This window comes from Verticillium dahliae, genomic scaffold (assembly GCF_000150675.1).
Source record: "Verticillium dahliae VdLs.17 supercont1.1 genomic scaffold, whole genome shotgun sequence".
NCBI lineage: Eukaryota > Fungi > Ascomycota > Sordariomycetes > Glomerellales > Plectosphaerellaceae > Verticillium > Verticillium dahliae.
In genome coordinates, this window is record NW_009276921.1 from 2,312,848 (window position 1) to 2,325,569 (window position 12,722).

Below are 12,722 nucleotides of genomic sequence, written 5' to 3' on the forward strand. Positions count from 1 at the left end.
GTGGTCCCTTTTGATTCTCACCAAAAAAGCGTGGCGGGGTGGCAGTGGTTTGGTTCGTCTTGTTGTACTTAGGGTGGCTGGGGCCGCATACAGCGACAATGACATTTTTCAAGATCAAGCCTTGCGCCCCTCCACGTGCTGACGACTAAGCTGAAGCAGGCACATCATCGCCTACGAGGTGTGATACTGACTCGCGATACTTCAAAACAGGTCTTGGAACATGAGCAAAATGGCTTCAGAACTGTGGATTTAGGTCACATCTATCAAATCCCGCCCAGCTAATGACTGAATGCCAACCCTAGATGCATCCGTGCCAACGTCGAAACCTGCAACACTCTGCTGAGAAGAACATGCTCGCTACCCATATGCAGCTCCATACTCCATCGATCCGTCCAAACGCGAAACAAGGAACTGTCTAACTCTGCAAGTTGAGAAGTGCCGCAGCATCATAAATCGTGAGCTTCATTAATCTTAGCCGAATTTCAAAATATCAAAACATTTTCTTATGAGCCAACTACGGCTTAAACGCCCCAGCCTGGGGGTGGCCCGTAGTAGGACGACATGGGCGGTGGCGGCGGGGGTCGGAACGATGCCCTTCGGCTCTCCCTTGGTGCCGGCGTCCGGCGATCCATCCTCGGCTCTAGCGGTGGCGGCGTCCGTCTTGGAAGCGGCAGCGGCAGCTCTCTCTCGTGGTGACTTGCACCGGCTATAGCGTGGCTGACTGATCGGCGTGTCGCCTTCCTCGATCCATTGAGAGCGCTGAGTGGCGGGTCCTTGACGGCGGGGTCATCATCGGGGGGGAGGTTCAGCTCGACGAGACTGTAGAAGTACTCCAGGACCTCGGGATACCGCTGGACGCTGGCCTGCCAGTCCTCGTCGATGCCGCGTTTGAGGGCACCTTGAGCAGCAGCAATGTCGTTAGGATGGGGCTGCTGCTGGTAGTAATAGGAAGCATGGGCGGTGATACGCTCGAGGTTCATGCTGTGCTGTGTCTTACGACGATCGGTGAGGAGGCGGTAATACTCAAGAATGTAATCCTGGGCGCGCCCACGGACCCAGGAACTATACCATGTCGTCAGAACACTAGAGACACCCGAGGTCAAAAGATGAGATTCAACAAACCGTATATCGCTGTAGATGGACTGCATCATCCTATTCTCGGCCTGCTTGATGGCTACCTCTAGGCCCTTGGCTTCGCAGTCGCATGCCATGGTGGCTGGTGCATGACAGATGGCGCAGTCGGGGTCCATCCTGACGACTGCCTTTCGCGTCTTGAGCTCTCTGGAACGCATCTTAGCACGAGGGATAGAAGGGAAGGTGGCGAGAAAATGAGCGTCGTGGAAGCTGGCGGTGGCAGCAACAGCAGCAGATAATGTACACGGCAAACGATATCTCAAGGTGGCTCCGATACAACTACACGGGGCATCTTCTTCAGAATGCTGACCTGAAGTCGCGTGCAAGGAAGTGGCGGGGTGAAGGTAGAGATGGAAGACAGCTCAGACGGCAGACAGCTCAGAGGCGGGGTGGAGGGAAGCAAAGTCTCGACTAAGGACTGACCTGGGTTTTGATTATGAATGCAGCTGGGCCCTAGCGATGTACAGCTGGCGGTAGAAGAGGGGAACGGGAACCGAAAGGGGGGAGCAATGCTAGCTGTATCTGCTATGTATCCTGCAGGATGAAAGCACGGAAGAAGCGGTGGCAGCAGCAATAGCAGCAACAGCAGCAACAGCAGCAGCACCAGCATCAGCGGTGCAGGACGTTGGGACGGGTGCTCGCTCGCTCGGTGGCCGTGTCTGGTCTGGTGTGCGGTCCTTGTGTCGTGGGGATGACGGGGTCGGACGGTCGTTCAATGGGAGTGAGTGGGGGAGAGGGACAAAGAGGATCTGCGAGGAGGTTCGCGGGTTCAAGAAGGGCGAAAAGTGCAGGCAGTCTGCTGGTTGGAGGGTCGGTGCAGGAGTGTCGTGGCTCGAATGCCAGCTTGTTGTTGCTGCAGCAGGTCGACGAGGTAGGTCCAATGATGAGGGGAAGAGGTTGAATGCCCGATGGGCTTCAATGGGCCAAGGTGTAAAAGGTGGCCGTCGTCTGGTCGGAAGTTGTGTGGCCTGGACCTCGCCTGGCTAGACCAGTGAGAAAAGCGGAGGGAGGTGAGGAGAAGTTGAAGCAGAAGCAGACATCTGACCGATCAGCCGGACCAGGAGGGGGGGGGGGGGAAGAGAAGACCAGAAGTGAATTGGGCCTCAAGGCGGTCTGCAGTCTGCAGCTGTTGCAGTAGACCAGAGGCGTGACCGCTGCAGCTTGGAGGGGCCGCTACTCCCGTCTGTCCAACAGAAACCGTCCGAGCTGCGAGGGTTCAACCGCGGCGGTTCGTCCGATGCGGAGGCCCGATCATGGCAATGGGCTGGTGGGCGACAACGCGCAAGTTGATGGGGTATTTGACCGGAGGGCGAGCCATCTTTTCGCTTGCCGTGGCTGGTAGCCACCCATTGATGCCAGTTTGATGAGTTGGGTACCCTCCGGGAGGGCCTCCGGGGAGGGAGGCTTGGAAGCACCCCAGAGTCATTGATTTCCTCCTTGGATGCAAGTAAGCCGAGGGCAGAAAGAAGCGAATCGTCAATCGTTGAGCTCTGGGGTCAATCGTGCTGTCGTCGCTAAAAAGAGGGCTGCCATCATCATCATGCATGCTCATCATGGCCGCCCTACCTCATCGTGCTGGTGCCACCATGAAGACGGCTGCCAGTCGCTGCTGTTCCTGTTTCATCCATCCACCTCTTTCCTGTCGGGAACGTCTTGCCCAGCGCACTGTGACGAATGATGGAACAATGAGGTACGGCGATGCAGATGCAAAGAGCGGCATTTCTTGCGAGCGTGTAGAGAGGGTAGATGTAGGTCGGAAGAAGGTATTCAATCCTCCTGTGCACGAGATGTCGGCCAAGGCCTTCGATTGGAGGCAGGTCCTGCTGCCTGCGCGTCTGGGGCGCGCCCTCCTTGTCTTCCCATCCTGCCTGCCTTCTCACCCTCCATTCAGACTGAGCCTGAATCAGATGACTAAGTGCCCAACGTCAGCCTTGTCTTCTTACTACTACTACCGTACCTAGGTAGGTAAGGCAGTGGACCATTTTCGAGGAAGATTCAATTCAGTTTTCACATGTGCATAAGATATGATAACCCGTCGCTCATCAAACTCCAAAAACTCCCCGTCTCGTCATTGGCCGCCATCACCATGAAGAGCATCAACTAGCCCCCTTTCCCATCCTTCAAGGAACCGCCCCCTTCTGACCTCGCGCCCTCTTGCGCCTGTTGCACCTGCTGCAGCTGCGCCTGAACGCTCCCTCTCCGCAGGAAGCTCACGCCCGTCAGCACGGGGCTGCTCATCATACCCATGGCCGTCGTCGCTGTCGTCGACGCCCTCAGCGCGCCGGGACCAGGGCTCGGACTGCTGAAGTCCCGCATCTCGCCGAGCATTCGCTCCGGCAGGCCAAGGCTCGGGATGCTGGCCTCCGGCACGGCCTCGAGCCCGCCAGCACCCTGGTGACCGAGCACGTTGGCCGGTGTCGTCATGGGCGAGCGCGCATCGCGCGACTTCTCAAGCACCTCCTTGTAGAAGGCTTCGAGGGCCGACGCATCCCCGCAGAACGACTCAAAGTCGTCCTTGACGAGCGACGGTTCGCTGAGGTGGAAGGGCTTCGGCATGCTGGGGTTCAGGCTGCCAGGGAATGTGCTGTGTGCAGATGACGAGTAATCCGCGGCTCTCATCGTCGGGGACGGCGCGAAGAGGGCTGGTTTGACCTGCGGGGAGGCCGTCGGACCTGGTTCGGGAACGCCAAACGGTGTGTACGACCCCATCGACACAAACCGACCGCTGCCGCCGCCGCCGCCGCCTCGTTCCATCGGGACGGGGAGGGAGGTACCGCCGCTTCCGCCGTACGAATCGCGAGCGTCCTTGATCTCCTTTTCGCGAGCCGCCGTGGCCCGCTCACTGAACAAGCGGTTGGCCAGGATGATAAAGTGTCCCTCATCTGTGACTTCGGCAAGCAGGACGCCGGAGCGGTGGATGTACTGCGTATACTTGAAATCGGGCTTGCCCCAGGAGTAGCTCACGTCAACATTAGGGGGGTAGTTTGACGCCGCCTCTACGTCGAGCACAAAGTCGAACTTCTTGAGAATGGCCGCGTGGTAGGGGTGCTTGCCGGGAGACGTTTGGGCCGTGAACGACGTGGGATCGTAAAACGTCGAAGGCTGCTGCGCCGGCGGTGGTATGGCGAGCTTGATAGTGTACGGCCGGCGGAAGGGGTTCGTGTCGGTGATCGTGCAAGCCTCCCTGATGGGGACCTCGACGAGTCGCAGACCGTAGTTTGCTGCCTCCCTGGCCCAGCCCTCCACCGCGTCCTCGATCAGCTTGGCCGTAACGTTCAGCCAGTCCAGGCGAATGTGATAGCAGTTGTCTGGGTTGTGAAGTCGATCATAGTGCAAATCGATCCTCTCGGGCCGATAGGAGCGTTTGCGGTGGTCCACGTCATACTTCACGACCTTGCTCAAAACCACTCTCGGCCTCTTCTTGGAATTGAAGAGATTTGCCATGGTCGGCGTCGTGGCGCCCGAAACGGGCGAGTGCTCTTCGTGCAGCGACGTCGGGCGAGAGTAGCCTGCGCGGGGCGAATCCTTGGGCGTGTGCTCGGCCATGGGCGTGGCAGGCACCGGACCGTCTCGTTTACGCGAGTTGAACCAGCTCGGCGGTAGGGGTTTGGCATGATCGCCCGAGATCTGGTAAAAGTACTGCCCATCTCTGAAGGGATGGCGCTTCTCCACGTGGATGAAAAGCCCCCTGTTCTTCTCCTTCCTAAACTCTTCCTTCTCTTTGTCTTCGGTCCTGTCATACTTTGTCACCATGAGCATGTTTCCCAGCTGCTCCGCCTCGTCCCGATTTTCGAGATCTTCAAAGTTGTCGAGCAGCCAGGTCGTCATGTCCGACCCGATGAAGCAGTTGTAATGCAGTCGCAAGTGCCAGCGCCGATTCTGGAGCTTGACGCCTCCATTTTCCTCTGGTTGCTGGATCGCTTCCGCAAGAGCGGCGATGTTCAGATTTGATTTGCGGAACCGCTCTCGGTTGGATACCAGCTGGCCCTTTCGGTTTCCTTCCAAGCCCTCGAGAAGAGGAAGCGAATCCACCTCGGCAGCGATGACCGCAGAGGCATCTTCCGTCTTGTACACAATGTCCAAAGGGTTCGGGTCGCGCTGCTTCCTGGGACCTGTCTGAAATCGGCGCTCAGAAGGCGAGATGTATCGGTACTTTTGCCACTGGAGGGACAGTCGCCTGATGCCTTCGAGCCGGACCTCTTCCGGGTTGTCGCCAGACTGGTTCCTCGGCACGGACGTGTTGCGTGGCAACATGGGGATCAACACGAACCTCGCCCGCCAGAACCGCAGGCTCTCCGTGAGCTCGTCATTGTGACCGGCGAGGTACGAGTCAATGTAGTTCCAGTTTCTCTCGGGCTTGGGCGTCAGAATGTCAATCTCCTGCGTCCGGTAGTTGACATCCAACAGTGTGCGGATCGCTGGCTTGTACATCGCGCCGAGCGCGAATGGGAGCAAGGCCGATTCGGTCGGCTTGCGTACAAAGATGTTGATCTCGACTTCTGCCCCGTTGACGCACGAAAGCTGATGAATGGTGTTCCCGACAGACATGAAGACGCTAGTGCCGTCCTCCATGGCCTGGTCGCGCGAGAAGATATCCGCAATCTTCATCTGCTTCTGGCCAAACGCCCGGGCGACGGCAGGTCCAATGACCAGTTGGAAGCCTTGTGAGAACCTCAGGCTGATGAGCTCTCGGATGAACTCTTCGCGCGACTTGGGCTCTTCGGCAAGCTCATCATCCGCGTTCTGGGCAATATTGTACGGCTGGCGCTGGTATTCGGCATCGAATTGCGCCTTGGTGGGGAAATACTCGGTCGTCAGTGGCACCGCAGCGGGACAGCAGAGCGCCTTCCACTTCATCACTTTCATCTCAGACGTTTTCGGGAAGACGTGCTGCCAGCGACTGTAGAGAACAGTGTCGTCCACCTTCTTTGTATCCGGGTTGGAAGGGTTCAGCAACGTCAGCCAGGGCGTGACGGCGGTGGTAGGGGAGAGCGTGGTAGGCGACTCAGGGACCCGGAGCTTGTTGTTGAACCTCCTGTCGTTGTCTTCCTGTCTCAACGCCGACGAGAACTGCTGGTCTCGATCTTCCTGCAGTAGATCTCTGCGGGCGAGGGATGGAACACCCGGAGCCATGAAAGCCCCCATCTTTTGAAGATTGGTCGAGCTACCCCACTGTGATGATCTCGCGCCGATCGGTATGCTTGGTGTCGAAGGTAGATCTGTCAGCGTATCTCTCGAATCGGACCTAAACAGCTGGGGTGCCAGGGAAGAGATCGAAGGCTTGATAGACTGGGGCGACGCCGGACGCGGAAGGGTCGACTTGATCAGAGGTGTGGCTAGATCTTCGCCGCCCGCCTTCTTCTGCTTGCTCTGTTCGCCGTTGGATGCGTTGACGGTTTCGAAGCTTGCTTCGGCTCGTACGACCTTGGGAGCAGCAATGCCAAATCCCCGAATACCAAGACTGATCTGGCGCATAAACTTGGGCGTCTTCGGTGTAGCCAACTTGGCAGTCGTGTCTGTAATTGTAGCTGTTGACTGTTTGCGGAGCACAGGTGGCAATTCCGGCCTCTCCCCGTCCTCAATATTCATTGACATCTTGCGCGCCGTACTGGCAGATCCGTGGCTGTGCGCTCCGACGAGTTTCTTTTCCGGCAGCGAGGTTCCAAACAAGCCTGTATCTTCCATCAATTGGCGTCTCGTTGTTTCGTCCAGTTCCCTTGAGTGTCTGGCCGGCGTGATCCTCCGAGACTTGGGGAGCTTTGCCCTCGTCTCGTCGTACGCCTGTAGCTGCTTCCACAACGACTTTTCTCCGGGCTTTGAGAGCCTTTCGGGGATGAACTTTTGGAAGCCATAGACATGGTCGAAGAGAGCGTCGACCGGTCGTTTGTACGGAACGAATGCAGCCTCGTCCTGCACCGCGTGGCGCACCTTGGGCAGAGTCTTGGATTCCGAGTTGTTGATGGGATACAGAGGGTCAGCCTGCAATGGCGTCGTCTCAATCTCGTTGGTCTCTAGCACGCTCCGCATCTGCAAGGCATACATCCTTGCACGAATAATAAATTCCTCGTGCGTCTCTTTCTCGTTCTCGGCCACAGACAGGGCGATGCCTTGGTACGACAAGGCCTCTTCGGATGTGCCGGTCCAGTAGGAGACATGCAGCCACTGAGGCAAAGCATAGCACCAGTCATCCTGCGCATGGGCAAGCGAGTCGATGCGACGCGCCAGCTCCAAGCCCTTTGTGGGCGACAGCGAGTCGGCAATGGACTGATAGCTCCCGAAGATTGGCGTGGCCTGTTGCTTCGGTGTGCTCTCGCGGCTGCGCATGGATTTGTTCCGGTGGTGGTGGCGCCCATCGGACGGCTGGGGGTTGCGGTAGCGGAACAGGGGAACCGAGTGAAGAGGCATCTTAGGCACGCAAATCAGGTCGATACCGATGCCGTTACCCACGAGGGCCTCGGTCGTCCGTCGTAACGTCTCGTACTCCACTTCAAAGACGCCGGGGCCGGGTGTGATGACCACGATGGATATGCCGGTGCGCATGAGATCTCGGTCGATGTAATCGTGGGCAAACTGCGACGAAGCCATGTTGATAGCCTCGAGGAAGTTGCCGAACATGGAAAGCGATGATTCGGCCTTGACCCTGTTGGGCGTCGTCTTGCCATCGGCATCCTCGGCAAGCTGAACGAAGGCGCTGCTGGCCTTTTGGTGGTGCAGGCTGATGTCGCGACGAAAGAAATTGAAGTCCTTCTTGAGCTGGTACAAGATTGTCGTCCACTCGTTGCTCGCCATCTCACTCACGACGACGCGGTAGAAGTCTTTGTACGGCCTGCGCTCGCCCGACTGCTGCGTGCCCGTGTAATAATCGCCCTGGAGGGCACTGCTCGCCAGCTCGGCATTGAGACCAGTGTCGTATTCGACCCGCGCAAAGAGGACAATGGTGACGAGGTGCTTGACCTTCATCTTGGCCCACTTCTTGAACAGGGCTGGCAGGAAGCCATTGACAACCTTGTTGAAGACGATTTCGCCCGACCCCTCGGCGTCAAAGTCCCACATCTCGCGGGCCATCTGGATGAAGAGGACGTAGCGCGCCGACTCGCTGCGGAAGATGGGCCGCGTGTCGCGCGTGAAGAAGGCCGAATGCGCCTTCTGCCCCTCAACGTAGACGGCGGTTACCTGAGCCTTGATGGTGCCCATGAAGAGAATGGATTGACCCTTGTAGACGGTCCGCTCGGCGAGTTCGCCAATGGCCATGCGCCACATGTCGGAGCGAGAGAGATATTGGTCTTTGAAGGAGAGCTCAACGTGGGAGGCGGCCGTAGCGGGGCTGTTGGCGTCGACGTGGCTCAGCAGGACCTGCGAGCCCTTCTTCATGCCAAAGGCGTCGGCAATGTGCTTCATGACGAAGATTTCGAGGCCCGCATTGCGGCTCTTCTGCTCCTTCGACGCGTCCTTGACGACGAATATGTAGCGCCGTCCCACATTCTCCCCGTCGCAGAGACCGGGCGCCGGGCTCCGAGCATGGTCACGCCCAGACGACCCATGGCTTGCGCTCTTGTCATTCTCGGGCTTCAGCACCGTGATTGCCATGAGGCTGCCGGACCGAACCTCGCCGCCAAAGACGTCGAGGTTCAAGAGGACCTCATCGCGGCTGTAGCCCTCATTGACGGTGACGGTACATCGCCTCTCAAGACGGCGCGTCTTCTGCGACGAGGATGACTGATCGCCGCGAATCGTCGAGGCACTGGATACGGTGTCGGGCGAACGAGGGGAGTCGGCCGAGGACGCGTTGCGATCGAGACTCCCGCGACTGAATTGGCGAAGATGGGAGGGCCAATTGGGTCCTTTACGGACGGTCGGCATGGCGCCTACATGGCGCGACATGAGAGGCAGTCAGTCAGTCGTTCGACGCAGATGCTTGTCAAAGGCCGTTCGTAGAACAATGCAAGGGCATCATGTCTGGTTGGTGGTGTTCCTTCCGGCCCAATGCCCGCTGGAGTGTATCCGATAGGCTTCGGGTGGCTGATGGCTGATGATGGCTGGCTCGTGGTCGTCGGGTGGCCGGTAGTCAGTCGTGATGCAGCAGCTATCGAATCGTCGTTGAACACTGGAGCTCGATGCGACTCTTGGTGGCAGAATCAATCACCACCTTAGCCTGGGGGAGCTCAAGTCGGACACCGCCTGCCTACAGAGGGTTGGTGCAGAAAGACCCCTCCGCATGTCGCCTGGCCCCACAGCTGCCAAATGCAGTCCGTCAACAGCTGTCAGTCAGCCCGCAAGATCCAAGGCTGGAGGGTCGGCATCACGACGTGTCTCTGGGATTAACTCTCTCTGGCGTCGAATCCCCTGCTTTCAACTTTCCCGACTTCTCCGAGAGCCATGACAGGCATATCTTGTCATTTCACATAGTCTACACTGGGTTGTATAAATATAAACGATCGCGTGATGCAACTCCTCGAGCGCCATCTCCTCAGTATCAGAACTACAAGGCATCTTCAAACATGAGCGAACACGGTACCGAGGGTCGGGCAGGGTCATATCGAAGAGCGTCCGAGCTGCAGGTGTGACCGAGTCCTCCTCAAGGTTCATACTCATTTCTCCCGTCTGGCCTCGCTACTGTTCTGACTTATTGCATGTTGCCTTGCCTTGCCCTACCCTCATGTGCACGCAACATAGCACCCCCCGCAATCCCCCACTCCGACTGTGGAGGTGCCACTTGACATGTCTTAACCTCGACAAGCTTTGCCTTTGGTGGCACATACTTCTCACATGATCACTTGAGAGAAATATTCTTCGAGAGAGATCGCCATAGCAAGAGAATAAGTTTCGCGTGGCGCGCGCCAGACATGGGCCCTAGCAAGACGAGTCAACCTCGTCGTTCGTCGTTCACCGACTTGAACTTAAGAGGCCATTGTAGCACACCGATAGTCAGTCGACATAGCCTGCAACACTTGCGCAAGTCTCGACCTCGATTGGCTCTTCTTGTCAACGTCACTCGGCCCCAACGCGGCCTCATGGATGCTTGTGTCACCCGAGCTCACGGGCAAGGCGATTACGCAAAGAAGACGTGGGGGCTGCCGCCGTGGTGGATGCTTAATGAATGGCCTACATGGTACAACGTGGGCAGCCTGGTCATGGCAAGCGAGACATGGCACGTTGTCCACGGCGTCGCGCTCGCCAGAATAACATTCCCACATGTAAGCAGCATGGTTACGGACTCGACCTCGACCATATGCCGGCTGACCAGATACGGCGTCGCGAGGTCGGAACCCACTCCCCCGGCTGCCGCCTTGGGCCGGCCGGAAGCCTTCGCGGGACTGCACCCCCATGACGCGCGAAATCATGCAATTTCCAAGTCAGACAAACTCCTTATGATGCTGGACATGAGTTTCTCCCCCAGCCCCTAGTTCTGATGCCCAGTAAAAAAGGATCCTGTCCCATGCCTTGTAGCATTGGTACATTTGATTGTAACACGACCATCCTGGAGGTCACTAGGCCAAATCTTGAGACCGGTGAACAGTCAGCACGGGATGGACCGGTTTCGGTGTGCGCAGTGCCAGGGGAGACCTCAGCCCAGTTGAGCTGTTGGATGCATCATTTCTCATCTCGACCATCCCGGGCGGGATCGGGCCGCGGGTAAAGCAAGCGACAACGCACCTCAGCTTCACGGGCGCAAACAAGCCCGGATGAACAGGCTGATTTCGTGTCATCATTCGGGCACCTTCCGTCACCTCCCTGCCGAAGGCCACTAGCCATCACAATTGTACGTCGGTGGTGCCATTACATCAACACTCGGAAGCCAAATGCTCCTACATGGTCCCCTAACGCGAGGAACTTCCCTGGCGCGCGCCATGCAACTACCACTGGCGTTGGCGTCGGGGAACCCGTTCCGCTGGACTCTCGCTCTGCTGTGTCTGTGTGACTTAGGTCTGGCTTGATACTAGTGTTCGCCGGGTCTAGACGCCGGCACAAGGGCTGAAGATATGAGATGACCAGGAAACCACTCCTCCCTCTTTGGAGGGCTGGTATGAGCGTCGCTACTCCTCGAGCCAACCATGACGGGGTCGCTTGCCTCGTTTGGCAGGGTCGGAGACGGGAGATAGAGGGTATCTGGGGTAGCACAGGTGGACATGTCGCACTCGAGCACAGCAGATGCAATTTGCCAGGTCATGGCGCTGAATCCCATTGTCGCGATCTGTACGTATGGTATACCAGTTCTTCCATGATCCTGATGACTATGTTGTTGTGTGCATCGTCCATGTGCCGTTCTTCGGCCACATACGATGGACATCATGGTGGGACGGGGCAACGTGCCAGCGCTCACGACGATATTGGCTGACTGTGTACCGTGGAGGTGGCGGTGATCCAAGAAGGGACCAACTGTCTATCTGGCGGTAGGTAGGTAAGGTTCGTCCGTCTTGAATCGCACGTCTTGATTCAGGGAGGAAGCGGCAAGGGTGGTTGTCAGTCATTCGCATGTCCCGGCCCCGCCGACGAGATGGCTGCGAGTCCTGGCGACGCCCGCCTGCGGGCTTTGTGATGTTAGCGGGATTAGGTGGAATGGCTTCGACCCCAAACACGATGGTGGCCGACAGCTTGGAGGGGCTACGCATGTCGAGCGGGTGGCAGGGAGCAGCCAGACTCGTGACCTTTGCGGCAATGGGCAGATGAGGGCCCTGAATCCTCTAGCGAAGCGATCTCCAGGAGGGAACCCTAACCAGAGTGTTAAAAGCAGGGATGAGCTGGTTCGAGCTGCGAGCGGTGATAAGTGAGGCGTGTCATTTCGAAGCGTGGGAATGAATGGTCGTTTTCGTTCAGGGTTGGTCGGGGTCGTTGGGCCGCAGCGGCACTTCTGTCGATTTTCAGGACGTCGATAGACTACATGTACCTAGATAGGTAAGTATCTAAGATAGCTTGACTCTGACCTTGAAATGAATCCAGGGAGCGCAAGTGTTTGTTTGGCTCGCCGGGGGCAAACCGGTAAAGGCGGCCGTGGCAGAGAGTCAGTGCATAGGGGGGAGATGCGCGATGATGAACAGGCGAGGGATGATGGACGTGGAATGAAGTCATACCTACTTGCTGGGAGGGCTGTACACAGCAGCATCTTTCAGCGTACTGTACCTACCTACAAGTACCTTACCTTCCAAGGAGGTACAGTAGAGCTCGAGCTCGACCTCAAGCTCCACTGCGCTCCCTGTTGCAGCAACTGCAATGGAGTGCATCGCGCCTGCCACCCACCCACAATACCCTACGCATACCTGCCTGTACAAGTACACCACACCACAGTCTGTTGGCAGTTGCTCCCAATGGCCGGATCCAGCGTACTGGGGCCACCCTTGCTTGCCTCGCCCTTCATTTTTATAGGGCCAATGACCTCGAAGGCAATCCACTTTGGAGGGGTCGCTCCTGGTCGTTCCTGGTCGCTCCAGCACGTCCCGGCATCGATGCTCCACACCTCCTTCCCCACTCCCTCACCGCATTTTGGTGCTGACGATTCCGAGCAAACCGACAGCAATCAAATCCAAATCGAATTGTCCAGCACACGCAACCTCAACAACCTCACCTCACCGTGCCCCCCCCGGGCCAACTGA

General features: G+C 57.7%; 2 protein-coding genes across 2 annotated transcripts; both read right to left on the reverse strand.

The window, feature by feature from the left end:
* Positions 1 to 521: 521 nt before the first annotated feature.
* VDAG_00692 (uncharacterized protein) lies at positions 522 to 1,292 on the reverse strand (the record flags this gene model as incomplete). Its single annotated transcript, XM_009652069.1, has 2 exons — positions 522 to 1,062; positions 1,123 to 1,292. The coding sequence occupies 2 exons, from the start codon at positions 1,290 to 1,292 to the stop codon at positions 522 to 524; spliced, it is 711 nt and encodes a 236-aa protein (XP_009650364.1).
* A 451-nt stretch (positions 1,293 to 1,743) lies between these two features.
* On the reverse strand, positions 1,744 to 9,015 carry VDAG_00693 (vacuolar membrane-associated protein iml-1; the record flags this gene model as incomplete). The annotated part of the gene is made up of 3 exons (XM_009652070.1): positions 1,744 to 1,987; positions 2,701 to 3,045; positions 3,278 to 9,015. The coding sequence occupies 3 exons, from the start codon at positions 9,013 to 9,015 to the stop codon at positions 1,744 to 1,746; spliced, it is 6,327 nt and encodes a 2,108-aa protein (XP_009650365.1).
* Between the last annotated feature and the right edge of the window lie 3,707 nt (positions 9,016 to 12,722).